This window comes from Pseudonaja textilis, chromosome 7 (assembly GCF_049901715.1).
Source record: "Pseudonaja textilis isolate UNSWEBS1 chromosome 7, rPseTex1.2, whole genome shotgun sequence".
Classification (NCBI taxonomy): domain Eukaryota; kingdom Metazoa; phylum Chordata; class Lepidosauria; order Squamata; family Elapidae; genus Pseudonaja; species Pseudonaja textilis.
The window spans coordinates 49,999,475-50,017,666 of record NC_141996.1 but is presented as its reverse complement, the minus strand read 5'-3'; the positions used below and the strand labels follow the sequence as shown (position 1 = coordinate 50,017,666).

The following is an 18,192-nucleotide window of genomic DNA, read 5'->3' as shown; positions in this document are numbered from 1 at the left end:
TGAAAATACTATGTTAAACTACTTAAACGAACAAAATATAAAATTGTACACCACACTGAAAAATAATGAAATCCAAACTTATCTCTATATATTCATACATGCACACCTACATACATTTAAAGATAAAGGCATATATGTGTAGATACATAACTATCAACCTAAGAATATATGCCTTCCTCCAATTCTTTTTGTAGTTATGATACAATTTTTATAAACAACAAATTGATTCTAAGCCATACAATATCATATTGCCCTGTGTTGCTTTTCCATAGATACAAACCTAATTCAAAGTTTGAGAGTTGACAAATTTAATTAAGATATCATTTCAAATCAGGAATACGGACCTTCTTCCATGAGTATATACTCAAATTTTGCAATAGTCCAGGCCTGATATAACCAAAGTTCTTCATAGATTGAAAGATTCTAAATTTTGGAGATATAACTTAACAAAATATTGACATATTTAATCCTCAATTACCTTTGAGGGATCTAATTTGTTGTGTATAATATTAGAAAGATGTGAGTACAATTAATGTAAGACGATCGAAATTGTTAATTTTATTATTCAGTATCAAAATTAATACCCAGAAGCCACACTGTTCATGTATTTAATACTTATATACATTTAAAAATAAAAAACTTAATTAAAAAAGAGAAATCTGTTAACATATTGTTTCATAAAATGTGATTAAAATCCATTAATCTGTGCAGTAAGAATTGACAATTGCACATCACCTGAAACATTATTGATATGTGAATGTCTACTATTATATAGTATATGGTTACTTCAATATAATTGAATAAATATCTGGAACTTAATTAATTTTCAAGCTTTCACATAGCCATTACAATAGATAACTCTGAAGTCTAAATTTGTCTGTACTTGATTATACTTTAGACCAGCGTTTTTTCCAGCTTCCTTGAACTTTTAGCATGATGTGTTGATGTTGGACTAATTCCCAGAATTCCCAACCAGCTATCCTTAACCATTGAAAAATACTATTTTAAATCAAGATATTTGATCCCTTGTAACTAACAGCAAGCATTTATTTTTCTTGCTTCATTGAAAAATCCAACGGAACTAAAAGTAGTTTTTTTTTCCTTAGACATACAGGTTTCACTTAATGGGCGCAGAAGTAGAAAAAAAAAATTCAGCTTGCGAACATTTAATCTTATACATTGAAACTGCAATATATTACGTCATTTTTTGCTCTTTTGGGCAACGAGATGATCCTGGCTTCCGCCCCTGCCCTACAAAGCTCGGACTGAGCGGCTGCTTTAGTCAAGCTAGGAACCTGTCTCAATTGTAATTTCGCGAATGGGGGGAGCATAAGCGAGCCGGACCATTTCCGGCCGAGGCGGGTAACCCATGCGAAGGCTACCCCGACTTCCCTTCGCTCCGCCGGGTGTCGCGGCGAACCGCGATTGCTTTAGGATATGGGCACCAAACGCAAAAGCTCGGCTTCGGCCGGGGGGCAGGACCCGCCCCCGGCTAAGCGGGTTCGCAGCACCGGTGCCGCGGAATTCACCGGCGCCCGGTTCAAATTCCTCCTCCGCGACTCCAGCACTGCGATGAAAGGTCAGCCAGCCAGCCACGCCGCTCCCACGGTCACCACGTGGATTCAGTCGAGTTGATCTCTCTGCGGCAAAGAGCTGTGCGGTTGCCACAGCTGCATATGGCTAATAGCTGAATATTTTAATGCAGATTAAGTTGTCTGTAATAAATGTGTCACGGACAACAACGTGGTGTCCAGAAGTGAGAGATAAGCTTAAAAATGATTCTGTGTCCTTGGGTCCTGAGCAAAAGGATTGTGAATTCTTCGTATAGACAGCTGTTTTTTCGAGTTACAATTGATAAAATGAATTATAAAAGGGAGCGTGTGTGTGGGGGGGTGATGGGGCGGGAGTGAAAGGCTTCAATAGATACAGTATATATAGTTGTAATAGATTTTCAAGCTGACATCATTGGTATCGGCAACACAAATTGCCAATTTCTTCTCTCTTGCTCCTATTATTACGTTTATTTTGTCAACCTTTGCATTTGAGGGTTCCCCCCACAACTTATTTCCCAAAGGTGGTATTGGTAAAATATTGATAGCAATAAAGAAAGAAATCAAAGTTGACTTTCCAGCTCTGCTATGGAAAAATGAGGCTGTTGATTTCAGGAGCCTGAAATGCAAACTGCTATTTGAATAAGATTGACTTACCTATTGGGCATGCCAATTATATTTCATTGAAGTAAAGAATAACATGTCCATAATGATTTGAAACAAAAATCAAAGTATGTTTTATTACAGGTTTGGAAACCTTCATAGCCAAAGCTAAATTACTACCGTCAAATGAGCAATATGATGTAGTGGAAGAATACATAAAAGTTTCTATTGAATGTGTAGAAATGTTTAAACTTCTGGATGGTGAAAGGCGTCCTGACAGCGAGGTCAGTGTTCCAATTGAAGAGAACTGTCACAGGCTCCTCTTAGATATTGATTTTGGGCTATTAAGAATGAACTCTGAATTCTGCTGTATGTCCTGTGATTATTTCACCCATTTAAAAGTATCTTTGCACTCCTACCCTTGCTAGGGAGTTAACCCTTAGTGAATCTTATTTCTGCAAACCTTTGGTAAAAATCGCACGTAATGTTTTGAAAGTATTTTTCTTTTTTTTAAAAAAAATAATAACTTCATAGCTGTTTCCTACAGCGCTGGGATGCTCATGCAGAGATATTTTAATTCACAGATGGGCAATGCATCCAGGTCTTCTTGGACTGTAATTCCCATTGGCCACATTGGTTAGGCTTGTCCCTATATTACTCTCCCTGCAATAAAGTGTTGCAAATGGCAGTATGCCTTTGGGCTTAGAGATGGGTACTGGACTGGACCTTGGTACTGACTAAATATAAATCTGTGTTCTAAATGAGATAGCAGAGTTCTGGCAAAGAAATTGGTAAGGATGAGCACTTGTCCCATCAGTGGAAAGCTTTTAATAATTTATTTGTACTATGCTAAACCTGCCAGCAACATTCTTTTTGTAACATAATTATAAAAGATACGACTATCCTTTATGTTCTAGACCAGGGACACAAAACTTTTTTTCTACTGGATCATTGATCTAGCCCAGTGATGGCTAACCTTTTCATTGTTGCGTGCCAAAAAGTGCGCACTTGTGTGCATGCACGTGAGCCTGCACCCATAATGCAATGCACACACGACCCCTCCATGCCTCTGCGCATATGTGCATGACCCCCGTGGTCCCCTGTGCCCCTGCACATGTGATCTCTGCGGTCCCGCACCCCTGCACATGCATGCATGATCTCCCGCGTCCCCCCTTCCTCCCCTGCACATGCGCGGCAGATAGCTGACAATCAGCTGGCTGGCGGGAGGCGCATGATCAGGAACTGAGCTGGGGTGATGACTTGCGTGCTGGCAGAGATGGCTCAGCATGCCACTTCCAGCAGGCGTGCCATAGGTTCGCCATCAAGTATTTAAAGGATAGTAAACAGCTTGATCTGAAGTTGGAGTGGTGCAAATATAGAACAAGTGGACGTCCTCTCCATTGACGGGATAAACCCATTCCATATTCCTTTCCAGTAGGAGGATTCCCTTTGAAAATGTGGATTAGGTTGGTAGTTCATCAGTCTATCCTCAAGTTCACTTCAAGTTGAGACTTTCCAGTATTCCTAATTAATAAGATATTTGAAGAATTGATAGAATTAAACAAAATAGGCAGATGTGTTTCGTAGGCCATAAGGTTTCCATATGCCTTTTATGCAAAAACACCATAGTAACTAGTACCTAAAGCTGTGGAAATTTTCATTAGGATCATGTTGCAATCCAAAGCCTTGTCTGAGTATAATTAAATTTAGCAGCAGAGGGTTTTTTCAAGAACATTGCAAAGTTTCCTTTCCTGTTGGAATACACATTGTTTAGAATGCTCAGTTCTATTTGTATCTTTAAAAGACAGTATGTTGGGATATTTGAAATTTTGCAGATGCTGCTAATTTTTCAAGCTCTAGAAAATATTTTGCTGCGAACAGCAAGTGATCTGTCCCATTTTCATGTCGTGGGGATGAATATAGTAAAGAAGTTGATTAATAGTTACATGAAATTAATTTATGCTGCCTTGTATTCTGAAACTCATAGGTAAGTTCCTTGTTTAAAATAAACCTTTGTTTAGAACCACAGTAAAACGAAATTTTCATTGCTCAATGCTGTGTTTAGGCTCTGTCACAAGAAATAACAAAGCACTCTTTAATACTGATTTAAAACTATCTTACAGAAAAGTTGTGGTTACATTCTACATTGTAATTCTGTGTTGAAACTGGAGATTAGACTAATCAATTTTAACTCCCGTCTCCGTCACTTTAAGAACATTTTATTTGTATGTAAACTTCTTTATTTTGCTTTGTGGTTCATTGAATATTGTTTTATTTTCCATAATTAAAAAAATTTAGATTAAAGAATAAGTTTAAATAAATAGCTTTGTATTTCCAATGTTCATCTAGTCTCAAATTATTTTTTTCTGAAATTATAAAACCCAGATGGTGCAGCATTTATAAAACCGAAAATGGTGTTTCTCCAAAAATCTGCTGTGTTCTGCCTTGTCGTTTTCATATGGCAGGGTCCGACTTGAAATCAGAATTTAATGAATTATATCCAGAAAAAATATTTAGATTACAATGTTTATTCATAAGCCTTTACTTACTTTCTTACAATCTCCCTTCCTCCTTCCCTCCCTCCAACTGATTGACAGACAGAGACAAACCCACACACATTTGTGAAGCAGCACTATATTCTTGAAATAAAATTTTAAAAAATCGATAGGGTTATTGAATTGTGGCGCTAAGCTTTTTCAAACTTCAGTCCTAAAAAGCTTTTATGAAATCTGTTTTGATATACTATGAAAGCTTTAGTAATAATCAAGATATCTTTATTTCACGCATATCGATGCATGTATGCATGCATCCCTCCCTTTCTTGTTAAAATATTTGGGGCATATTTTAAATCTAGAAGATAAATATACAAGTTCACTTACCTAGTAAATGAATATTAATTTCAGCAATGCTGTTACTATTTAATCTGGGCAGATAACTGGCTAATGTGTTTCCATTATATACTGTATGAACTCTGTATAGGGCAATACTTTTTATTGCTTTTGTAGTTAGCATGTATCTACATTTATACATGTAAAGTAACAGGAAATCCAGCTTGCTGTAATTAAGTTTCCTTGAAATTTTCTGTGTCTGGTTAAAGTACTTGTGTTTAGATTGACTGTGTGATACTAGGCATCTGCTCCCTTACCTAACTAAAATGAACAAACACCTTCATTTCAAAGGTGTTCTCACTTTTTAATTTTTCATTCATTAGTTTGTTTGCCTATTCGTTGCTTAAACATTGTGCCCTGTTCTCTTTACAGACTGTCTCGTCTGTGTCTAACTTTATTATCAGCAATGGTGTCACAGGGACCAGATGCTGCCAGAGATGTCTATAGCCACTTTGATTTCAATAATAAATTCTTACCTAATTTAGTGAAGAAGAGAGACTATAAGGTAAGAAAGCAAAATGTCAGCCACGAGGATTAACTGATGACTTACGCTTTTTTTTTCATTTTATTTTCAAAATAAAGCTGTGGTAGAAAGTAAAGCTCTTTTTTATGAGACAAATACTATTTGTTTCTTTAAAAAAATCATAGTCACCCATGTGCAACTCATATAAAAGGAACTTGTCAACCTCTACATGATTTAGTACATTCATATATCATATGTACAAAATACCCTCCTTGTTCTTTTAAAAAGTTGGCAGCTATGATTTTGAGATAAATAATTTCTTTTTGCAATGCAGGGACCCTAGTTCATATAAAAATCCTTTAAAAAGACAATGAAGCACAGTCATGATGAGATTTTCACAGTAAACCATAGATGTGTAAATTCAGCCTGTACATTCAGATTTTAAGAAAAAGTAACAATAGATTTCTGAAAAATACCATGCTTATCTGGAGAGATCGCATGTTTGAAGTAAATACTGCTAAGAAAAGCTATCACATTTTCTATTCTAGAAAAAAAAGCTTACTTAGATTTTTGATATGTTAGTTTTCTGTATACAGGCAGAATTTTGTTCTAAAACCTTTGGCCATCTTGATTGAAGGTTATGAGTATTGCAGTCTAACATAGGTGAATGGCAAGTAATTAGAGAAGGTTAATTTAATATATGTGACTCTTGCACCCTTGGGAGTTGTGTTATTTGAGTTTTGTGTGAGCATAGTAGTCAAATAAACATAACAGGCAACCAGAATAGTAGAAACGTTTACCTATCTAAACTATTATGGGCTCACTGTCAAGACCATGATTTTAGATGATACAGATCCTCATAAGTACAAAACAAGAAAGTTAAGGTACTGTACTTCATGAAATGTGTGATAGATACACAAATACCGGTACTTTTATCAGTTAATACATTGGTCACTGTATGCTTAAGTCTGCAAATAGATCTTTATATAGGATCCATTTTTAAAGCAGGTAATCTAGTGGCTTTTAGGCTTCTCATATATACTGAATATTTTTAAATATTTTTTTAGGGTAAGCCTGATATCCGTACAGCATACATCCAATATGCCATTTCCTTTTTAATTGCTGGCGACCATTCTATCCTTATGCAGGTTCTGGAGTTGAAAGGTATTTTACAAGTATTCCTAAATTATTTGTTGATGTGGGGAGGATTTCATTTGTTGATGTAATGGATTTCATGATACCTAGACCAAGGTTTTGGCAATCATTGTTTATTTCCATAAGTTCTTGTTTTGTTTTCCCATCAAAACAAAACAATTCTTGAGGCATATAATATAATAATAGAAAAGCTTTGGAAAGCCTCTGTTGCTATTAAAGTAATAAGCTTAGGGTTGAGGGTCAAGCACCGCTGCATGAATAAAAAAGTAGGTTCTTCTAACCAGAGAGCATGCTAGGGGCCAGGAAAGCATCTGCCCAAGAATTATAAATATATCTGTAAGGCACTATAGAATTAGTTCACAATATTAACTTTCTTTTTGCTGTGTTACATGCTCCCTGTTTTTGAGTTTGGTTTATATTGTCAACATATACTGTATTCTAGTATAACTGGCAAAGCTTTGCAAAACTGAATTAATTAAAATGTTTACTGTATTTCAGGCATAATGTTATCCTTTTTAATTTTTTTTAGATTTCATTCCAGATATTTTTAGGACAGGATTAAAAGAAGATAGAATTTCCACAATTAACCTTCTGCTTTCAACTTTGGAAACTAAGGTATACTCTGCAAATAGTTTTGTTCTTTATATGTTCTTTGACTGTTGAAATATCTTCATTGTGGTTTTTCAGACAATCTCTGATTACCATTCTATTTTGCTGTACTTAAGAACTTATCAGCATTTCAGTTGTAGAGCTTTTTGCTTGATCTACTTATGCTTTTAAATAACTTACGTTTCTAAGTAAACAAAAAAATAAAGTTGCAAATGAATGCAACAGTGACATTAAAATTGTTTATGATACTTCTGACAGTTCCTATAGATGTAATAGCATACTTATGACCTGACTTAAGAATTTTGAACTATTGTGTTGATACATTGTGTTATTTGTAGGTGGTTCTCAATAAAGATATTAGTAAGACCCAGAAGGTACACTTTTTTACCTCAGAAATACTGAACCACATTGCTTCACTCTATCGCTGGAATGGAATTACTGATGTCAGCACAGTGGATGTCAAGGTATAATAATCTTCTCTCCATATTTTTCTTACATCTAAATACTGTTTTAAGATGTACAGAAACATGTTGTTACGGGCCACCGCTCAATGCAAAAAATGAAAGGCCATAACCAAGCCCATAGTTTGCCTAGTAAGGTGAAAATAGTTTGCCATTAGGAATAGTAATCTGAGCTATTTTTGAAGAAATGTATCTAGTTTCAATGCTTCAATATGAGCAGCTAGCTTTATACAACCAGGCAAAATCTATACCAGACTGACACAGTATGCCTGTCTTCAGATATGTTGAAATTACCCACCACCCAAAATTGCCCAGTCAGATTGGAGAAGCACAATAAACATTTATTTTGTGCTCTGAAAATACTGAATAAGCAAACGTGGTAAGCTGACTGTTTTTCTTCAATTTATTAACTTTATGCAGGCTTCCCAAGAGTGTGAAGAACCAGGAAAGCTTTTAGTGAGAGAACTGGTTCATAAATTTTTAATGAACCTTTGTTGTTCTCTGAAGCATGGCATTAACTTTTATGATCCAAGTCTTGGCACATCTGGCAGGTAAAGCATTCAATTGTTCAGTCCAGTTACATTTTGCAGTTTTATTTAGGTTAGAGCTAAATTGTTTGAAGTATTTTCTTCAGCGTTGCCTCATCTTTTGTGAATGGTAGAGTGTTGGTTATTCTATCTTATGATAATTTCACAGAGCAAGGAGGGAACAGAGGTCTATTCTAGAAGCACAAACCTCTACTGGTTTTGGCCATATAGTCTTCAGCAATTTGCATCTTTTAAGCATAAAAATCTGTTAAATTCCTGTTAGTTAATTAATCTGCATGCTAAGACGCTGAGCTTGTCAGTCAGAAAGGTCAGTGGTTCGAATCCCTAGTACCGTGTAATCAAGTGAGTTCTTGTTACTTGTCCTAGCTTCTGCCAACCTAGCAGTTCAAAAATACATAAAAATGCAAGTAGAAAAATAGGGACCACTTTGATGGGATGGTAGCAGCATTCCGTGTGCCTTCAGTGTTTAGTCATGCTGGCCACATGATCAGGGAGATGTCTTCGGACAGTGCTGGCTCTTTGGCTTTGTAACAGAGATGAGCATCGCCCCCTAGAGCTGATGCTAGCACGTATATGCGAGGGGAATCTTTACTTTTACCATTAGCATAAATAACTGAAGGTTTTATGCTGTACTAGTAAGCGATTTTAGAACGGGTAAATCTCAGGCTAACAAAATTATGTTGTAAATATATTCTTTTTTCATTCCAGTTCATAATGTTTTGTGAGTGTGTTAGAGGTTTGTTGAATGCCTTTGACAACATAGTTTTAGTCACTTAAGGTTCCTACTGGTTTGGCATGATTGATCACCTGCTATTTTATGTAGCTAACATGCTGAAATACAGTAAAGTCACAGTCATTTTTATACACTGCAGGTTAATTTTTTTATTTCTTGTTAGGCAAAAAAATTGAAAAGCAGTACTGTACACGAAATGGGTGAATCTGACTTCAAAAGGAAACAAAAATAAAATATTTCATTGAATAAGTCCAGCCCCCTCCCCTCACATGTATGTTTTATAACAGGAGTCCCCAAACCCTGGGCCATGAGCTATTCGGAACTGGACCGTGGATCTGGCATGCGAGAGCACATGCATCCCCATTTGCATGAGCAGTGGCCAAGTGTGTGTGTGTGTGTGTGTGTGTGTGTGTGTGTGCCAGTCACTCGTGCAGAACCATCCTCTCTCTGCCCCTACCTCACCAGTCCCCCAAGCTGGAAAGTTTGGAGAACTCTGTTTTATAATGTTCTCCACCCTGCCATCCTCCGAAATAGATGAGAAAAGCTAAGTTACCATAACTTCTGCCCACTGACAGCACCTGCAGCATAGATTCTGATCACTGATTGTTAATTATGTATTACTATATTCTGTCAAAGTAATGCTTTTTTCAAACTATTATTTTGTTAGAGGAGGTAATTTGGTTCTGCTGCGCTTTCTTCTGAGTCTAAAGACTGCTGTAGAAGATGAGTTGGTTGCCACTCTTATGGTGAACATTTTCAAAGTATGCCCAGATTTACTGAACAGATACTTTAAGGAATCCCACTATTCTTTTGTTCCGAGACTAAAATCTGCATGGCTAGACAACATGAAATTGCTGAGAAAGGTAAGAACTACTTGAAAAGTATGTATTTAGTACGTGAAAATGACCCGTATCAACATTTTTCTTGTTATAATGACAGTTATTGAAGTGTCTATGTGAACATGACTATATTTGCCCTGTTATATTTGATGGTAAGTCAGAAAGAAATTCATTTTAATTAACGGGTTGTGGAAAAATGGATATATGGCAAAGTATTAAGACTTTGGAGCTCTCTTGTGCTTTTCTCAAGACTTTTTACAATATGATGAGATAGCTTGAGTTGGGCTGAGAGAGTGACTAGCCCACAATCACCCAGCCAGCTTTCATGGCCAAGGTGGGACTAGAATTCCAGCATCCTGGTTTCTAAGCAAGCACCTTAACCACTAGACCAAACTGACTCTCTATCCTGCATATATTACATCAAATATTTGAGGGCAAAGTAATTCAGAAGTTTATTATTTAGATACAGTATAATTTATTATGACAAAATCTCAACCAGTAAAAAATCTCCTTTTCTCCCCCCCCTTACTAAATAATATACACTGTTTTTAATCTGATCTGCAGATTTTATATGATTGCAGGTCTCACAGGTGACAATGATATTTTAAAAATTACTGTATTGTTTATGTGGACAGGATCAGAAAGAAAGGCTTACATTGAAACAAATGTAACTTAATTTGAGTAAGTTCAAATCAGATTTGAATTACTCAGTCTAACATCATGGGGGTTGTTGTGGGAAAATAGATGGATGAAGGAGTATTATATATGTTCTCTACCTGGAGTTACTTATAAAAGTAATAAAGGCAGGATAAAAATATAATAAATAAATAATGCAGAAGTGGATTGTAAGCTTGTTTAAGTTTCAAATATGCAACTTTATATTGTAATCAAATTGCAAATATAAAAGATCTGTATTTCCTAATTCTTTGGGATTATTTATTGTCTAGTTATATAAATTTCTGCCTGGAAAAAATTATTAGTGATACAGTGAGGTTTCTCCTCTCCTACGTAGTAAATCACAATACATCTATAAGATTGCAAACTTACTCATTTAGCTTTTATTTATTTTGAAAGGGAAAGAAGAGGGGCCTCAAACTCAGTGCCATTCATACCTCTGATCAAATCATCATAGTCGTATCCAGTAATCATGTATTCAACCTATTAAAATATCAGTTAGGCTTGGAAGTGCCAATGCAATTGGTACAGTATAGGCTTAATACGATCTAATAAATGAGCCCTCTCAAATTTGGTACATCATCTGCTGAGTTTTACAAACTAATTTAAAAGTAATTCCTTGTACAGTCTATTATAATAATCCCACCTATCTGCCAATAATGCACAAATAAACCACGCTATGCCAACATTTGCATAATTTCTTTCTGTGGTGTTTTTAAACTTTAATTGTTGAAGGAAGTAGAGATCATTGCTGTTGTTATCTGTCACAATCCTCCTCATCTTGCAGATGACTGCTGAAACTTACCAATGGAGGAATGATTTCCTTATGATATTTTCTCATGGGATTTAATCGAAGTATGGGAAACGGGATACAAGCTAGAGAGATGACATTTATAGCAAAAGACAAAACCCCTTTTGGCAGCCTGTTAATTTAATTACAAAAATGCTACCCTTAATCCATGAAAATGTCATGCAGATTCTCTTCTCTTCATGTTCTTGAATATGTTTCAAAAGCACACGTTTTTTATCAAACTGAATGAGAACTAAAAACACAATCCTATAGAGAAGTTTGCATTGAAATTCATGTATTTCAGAAGTTTGAAATGAAAAGAGCCAGAACAATAAACAGGAAGTGGGATTGTACTATGTGGGCAGCTAAATGTATTCTTGTGTGTTTTCAGTGCTTAATTGCTGTAATCTGCTCGCACTCCTTTAGGAGTGCACTATTAACTCAGGAGAGGTGATTAAATATAGTAGTGGCCAATGTATGATTATCTTTCCCTGTGTTTATTGAATTCTTATATCATTGTACCAGATCCACTCTATAGGTTGAATTACTGGCACGCCTTTGAACTAAAGATTAGTTTAGTAGTGTGTTATTTGGTGCTATGTATCACTAGTTATTTGTGGAAAATCTAGTCAGACTGAAAGGTTAGATCAGCCTTTCCTTGTGTATCCTACCGGCTTGGTGAATATTGGCTGCTATAATTTTATGTGAGTGTGGTTTGTGGGGGATACATATAGGAAAGTGTAATAAAAGATGATGGAGAATGTTTGGGAATGATCATTAACAGATGCCTCTCTTACTTCAAAAGGTGACAGGATTTAAGTAAAATCTTGAAAATCAAGTGAGAGTAGAGTTAATAGAAAATGATTCGTATCTCTAATCCCTCTCCCCTTCTCCCTCCCTCCAATTTATGTTTAGTATGCCTAAAAAGCATTGAGGGGTTCTAGGTTTTTGTTATTTTTATCTTGTCTTCTATGCTGCCAGTCACTGCTGATCATCTGGAAATGCAGAGAATATATATGCAGTATATTGAGAGATTTTCTATCAAATGTCAAATTTGTATGGCCCAGACAGAAGTGCCTTATGACAAAAATCACTAGAACGCCACAGTAAAAGCCATAAAGGTTGACTCAGCCTTCCATCCTTTCAAAGTCAGTAAAAGGAGGACCCTTGTTTCTGGGGCAATATGCTGACATTGTAAACCACTTAGAGAGGGTTGTAAAGTGCTATGGGGCAGTATATAAGCATAAATGCTGTTGCTATTGCTATAAATTTCCAACATACCAAGGAGCAAAATCAGCAATATACAGTGGCAAGACAACCCATGTACGTTATACGATGCTGAGGCCTATTTTTGCTGATGATTACTTTTGTTCTGGCATGTAGATCTAGGTTGGTTTTTAGTGCAAGGAAATTATAGCATTTGAATATTGTTTTTTCAGCAAGATCTGCAAACATGGGATTCAAATGCTATACTTGAAGTAGTGTGCTTCCCTAATTAGCTTAAAACTAGTAAGTGTTTTCCTGTTTCAATAATGACCTCTCCTGCCAGTATTTTCAGTTCTATATTTTTTTCTTTTCATGTGCAATTGGGCATTAGACAATCATGAATCCGGCTGAATTGGCTACAGCCACTATTGCATCACTTGGGTGTGTGTGTGTGTGTGTGTATGTTTTCTGAGGTTTTCTGAAATATATATATATATATATATTTATTTGTAAATATGTGTTTTGTGTTTGTAATTTCAGATCTATGAGGCTCAGCCAGACATTTCGAATGCTTTTAAAACCACTGAATTTATTCCACTTCCTAAATTGCTTTCTATGGTGAAAGTGACTACAGTGCCTGCAGTGTGCAATAAAGCCATGTTTACCCAAGGTTTAAATGTAAGAACTTAGTCCATACTATGATGATGATGATGTTTTCCATTCAGTTGTGTCCAACTCTTGGCGATTCTATGGGCCAAGTGTCTCCATATCTTCTGATATTGTGCTATTTTGAGTTGTTCTATGCACTGGCTGGTGTCAGCTTTGATTGTGCCACACTCTTAGGTGTGATCCTTCTCTTCTCTCTCCTACTTTCCCTGTCCTACTGTACTAACAGTATATTTCGAAAAAGAAAAGAAAAAAAATGCATCATGAAAACCAATCCATGCAGTTCTCAGGCTGATACTCTTCCCCCTTTCTCCTTCAGGGTGGTCAGAAAAGGCATATGGAGATTTTTGTCTTAATAGCATTAAGTCTGCCCAGCAATTAATCTTAACTATGGCTTATTAAAATAAAACACTGTTAAAATGTAGCACATTGTTTGTTTTATTAATTTGCAAATAAAAATAACTTCAGTGTTAGAGTGCAATGGTAGTAGTAAGAATAAAAGTCAGAACTTCCAATTTGCTCTGAATGGTACTAATAAAGAACTTTACTTTTGAACATATAGTAGTAGGAAATCATTGTTAACATTATTAGCATTGTTATCCTACCTGGGTAAGGTCTACTCTATATTTTGAACATTATTTGGAAAAAAATATTTTCAAGTACAAGCATGGCACTTCTTTAGAGCAGCTGTATATATTTGCAAGTTTGTAAATGAGTCTGAAAAGATACCATTGTTTTAATAAGTTGAACTCATTAAAGCATTACATCATTTTGCATTCTTCCATGCTTCTGAATAATGTTTGCTATATTACTGACAAGCAATAAGTGCTGTTTATAATAAGGGCATCCTGATTCATATAGATCTTTGGGCAGCTTGAGACCACATTGTTTGCCTAATCCACGTGCAATATAACGTAGAAACGTGCGATATCTGAAATTCTTGAAACAAGGTAGAAACAGACATGGTTTTTTAAAATAAATTTATTGTCAGAGAACTGTTACATTTAACAGGTAAATCATTTCAATTTCTGTTTGTAACTGAGAAGATAGACAGGCAAGTTTATTAACTAAATATGCACTCTCTCTCCAGCTTTGTTGTTTTGTAAACTTTTATTATAAATTTATTATATATAAATTTATTTTCATTTTTACAAACACTACAACAGAACTTTTTAAACCTGATTTATTGAATAAGCCAACTGATCTGGTTCAAATATTCCAGTAAAACCATAAATAAATCACATTATGGCATAGCACAGTGTACAAATCTAGCCAATAGCTCCAGTTCCTTGCTTTGCATCTTCTGTTAATTTTAAATAGCAATTCATTGCAACATTTCATTAGATCACATTGGCCATGGATGATGGGACTGACAGTCCAACATGTTCAAGGCATACTATTTTGCAGAGAATGATAATAACTGATTTCCCTAAAAGAGGCAGTATGTCAAAAAAGACTGAGTGTGCTACTTTTAATCTTTTTATCTAAAGAGACATTTTAGGTTTATATCTCTCTTTTGCATTTGAATTCATTTGATGCATCCTTTTTTTCTCTTTCCTCTATATTTAGGGTTGACTTGTTTCCCTTCATGTCAGTAGATTGTTACCAGTTAACCTTAGAGAACATTGTTAAATTGTGCAAGATAGTAATTGTTTCCATGTTTTAATTTTAGATAGCCAGTAAAACAGTGAAGCATACTATATTTTCATTGATAACAACTATTCTGAAAAGAGCACTGAAAAATATTGAGTATTGTCAGAATGAGAAGATATGGGAGAAGTCAGAAATCTATACTCCACTAATCATGAAGGAATTTGTTCAGCAGTACCGGGAAGCACTTAGTAAGGTACAGTCTTAAAAAGAGAAATTAAAACAGGCTTGACTTGCAGGTTAATGAACAAGAAATGCTTCTGTCTTGATTCTTTCTCCTTTTTTCTGGCAGCTGTGGACAAAAATATCATTAGATGCTTTTTTCAGTATATTCGCCTATTTAATACTATTGATTTGGAAGAAGCTGTAAACATTCTTTTGTTTTAACAATATTTAAAAACTTTTCACAAATTTAATTCCATGTTTATATTAGTACCAAATCTAAAAGTATAATGCTTAGAATAAAGTGAAAAAGGCAAAATAACATTTTCTTAATTATACATCTGAAATATGGGGCAACAGACATAGCTGTACATCTAATGGAGCTAGTACACATTTACGGTTTCCATTTTTATTATTCCCTCATCCTACCACAGCAACTGCAACACTCTTTGATGATTGTAATACATATATATGTCTTTGTGTCCCAAATCTATCATACACATGTATGATAATTGTCACACATGAATCCATTATACTCCCTGGCTACAAACACCCATGCTTTAGGTTGTTTGGGAGTTACAGTAAAATGAATGTAAGAGCAAACAAGTAGGATATTAAATGGGAAATCAAATTTGAATAGGGGAAAAATAACAGATTAAAGGAACGCAGGAAAAATATGATCTTGTTAATATATTCAAAACAGGTAATAACTTGCAATTTTTTGCATAAATTGTCAGATTAGGTAATCATACCTTCTTGGCCCTTATTCTTAACACTGGTACACCACAGGGTTATGTGTTCCTTACTCTATACTCTTTATGTGCATGACTGCATTCCCACTCATGCTAGTAATACTATTATTAAATTTGCTGATGATACAACAGTGGTGGGACTGTTGTCTGCCTATCGAGATGAGTGGACTGATTTTTTTTGTGGTATGGAGACAATAACTTGGTCCTTAACACTAATAAGACCAAGGAGCTTATAGTGGACTACAGAAGGAATAGATCATACATCCAGACCTTGGTTATCAATGGAGACCAAGTGGAGCAAGTGGCCAGTTTTAAGTTTTTGGGTGTTATCATAAAAGAGGATCTGACATGGGGCCAGGGGTGGGATGCTACCGATTCGGCTCGGTTCTATAGAACCTGTAGCTGCAAAGAGCAGCTGACACCAAACCAGTTCGGTGTTTGGCCCACCTGCCTGCCCGGGCTCTAGGCTGTCCTTTATTCCCTGCTTTTCCCTCCTCAGCTGCTTTGCGTGGCACAACTGAGGTTGAAAAAGTAGGAAACAAGAGGATTTTTAAATGCTGTGCACCCGAGCACAGCACTTTTCAGCTGTCCAGGCGGCATAGCTGATGATTTCTTGCAAATGCTACACACACGATTGTCCACAGTTCAGAGAACCAGCAAATCACTCCACTGGCTGGCCCCTCCCCTCCCCACCCACTCACTCCTTCCTTACCTAGCATGCCAGCCATCCAACTTGCCTCATTTGGTAAATTGCTATTTTTCCTCCCCCGACTCTCAGCTGTTCTGCTCTGCCAGGAGATTTAGATTAGCTAGAAAGCAGGAAATCCTTGGATTTCTTGCTTTCTAGCTAATCTAAAAGCAGAGCCGAACCTTCCTTAGGACTGAAGCTTTTCAGTGCAGACTCAGGTAGCTGACTAGAGATAGATAGATCTCTAAATTAATCTCTGATTCTGTGAGCAACTCAATCTGCTTGCCTGCTTTGTCTGCTTTTGGGTAAAAGTTGCTCTTTTTTAATAAAAAAAAATTCAATATTTACATACATGGTGTGTTGTGAGTTAATTTTGTGAGTTTGCTTGCTAGAAAATTCTTTGAGTTTGCTTGCAAGCAAATTTTATGTGACAGACTCAGGTAGCTGATTGCAGATAGATTGATCTCTAAGTGAATCTGTGATTCTGTGACCAATTCAATCTGCCTGCCTGCTTTGTCTGTTTTTGGGTAAAAGTTGCTCTTTTTTAGTAAAAAAATCAATATTTACATAAATATTTATAATATTTACATACCAGCCACGGCCACCCAGTCACATGACCACCATGCCCAATCAGCAAGCCACGCCCACCCAGTCACATGATCACCAAGCCATACATACAAATTAGGCCATACCCGTAGACCTGGTTGTTAAGAAATTTGAATCCCACCCCTGGCTGGGGCACTCACATTGCAGCACTGGTCAAAAGGGCCCAGCAGAGATTATGCTACTTGAGACTTCTCAGGACAAAACTGAATGAAAAATTGCTGGTGACCTTCTACTGCTGTACTATAGAGAGTATTTTAACTTACTGTACCTGTGTATGTTTTGCCAACTGCACAGTGGCAGATAGGACAGCGCTCCAGAGGGTTGACATCATTGCCCAGAGGATCACTGATTGCCCTCTCCCCTCCTTGGAAGAGCTTTATAATTCACGCTGACTTATGAAAGTTTAACACATTCCTAAAGATCCATCTCATCCTGGGTACCCTTTTTTTGAACTATTACCATCTGGCAGACAGTACAGGACAATAACAGATAAAAGATAATCAGAGTTGGAAGGGGCCTTGTAGGTCATCTAGTCCAACTCCCCCCCCCGCCCAAGTGGGAGACCCTACACAATTTCTGACAAATGGCAGTCCAATCTCTTCTTGAAGGTCTCAAGTGATGGCTCCCCCACAACTTCCGAGGGCATGCTGTTCCATTGGTTGATTGTTCTCACTAAATAAAAATAGGCTGAAAAACAGCTTCTATCCCAGAGCAGTAACTATATTGAATTCTATTGTTTAGTTTCATGCCATGCAGTATCGGGTTTGTTTGTTTTTGTTTTATGTTTATAGTTAACAAATAGCAGATAATCAGAGTTGGAAAGGACCTTGTAGGTCATCTAGTCCAACCCCCTGCCCAAGCGGGAGACCCTACACCATTTCTAACAAATGGCAGTCCAATCTCTTCTCAAGTGATGGCACTCCCACAACTTCCGAGGACAAGCTGTTCCATTGGTTGATTGTTCTCACTGTCAGAAAGTTTCTCCTTATTTCCTGATTAAATCTCTCCTTGTTCAGTTTCCATCCATTATTCCTAGTCTGGCCTACAGGCGCTTTAGAAAATAGCTTGACTCCTTCCTCCCTGTGGCAGCCCCTCAAAAAGTTTCATATGTGTGATGTACACTGAAGATGGCATTTAATTTCATTGTG

The 18,192-nt window shown here is 36.4% G+C and overlaps 1 protein-coding gene across 2 annotated transcripts in view; it reads left to right on the top strand.

The window, feature by feature from the left end:
- The window catches only part of URB1 (URB1 ribosome biogenesis factor), a 67,008-nt gene that overhangs the window by 8,102 nt on the left and 40,714 nt on the right, over positions 1-18,192 (top strand). Inside the window, exons 1-11 of one of the 2 annotated variants that reach the window (XM_026700601.2) lie at positions 1,335-1,579; positions 2,298-2,437; positions 3,989-4,140; positions 5,414-5,546; positions 6,572-6,668; positions 7,189-7,274; positions 7,607-7,732; positions 8,150-8,280; positions 9,678-9,873; positions 13,061-13,198; positions 14,859-15,032. In XM_026700601.2, coding sequence (XP_026556386.2) covers positions 1,438-1,579; positions 2,298-2,437; positions 3,989-4,140; positions 5,414-5,546; positions 6,572-6,668; positions 7,189-7,274; positions 7,607-7,732; positions 8,150-8,280; positions 9,678-9,873; positions 13,061-13,198; positions 14,859-15,032 — 1,515 coding nt within the window. In that variant the 5' untranslated portion in view covers positions 1,335-1,437. Of the gene's footprint in view, positions 1-1,334; positions 1,580-2,297; positions 2,438-3,988; positions 4,141-5,413; positions 5,547-6,571; positions 6,669-7,188; positions 7,275-7,606; positions 7,733-8,149; positions 8,281-9,677; positions 9,874-13,060; positions 13,199-14,858; positions 15,033-18,192 lie in introns of those variants that run through there. The other variant, XM_087937560.1, reaches the window with a different exon arrangement.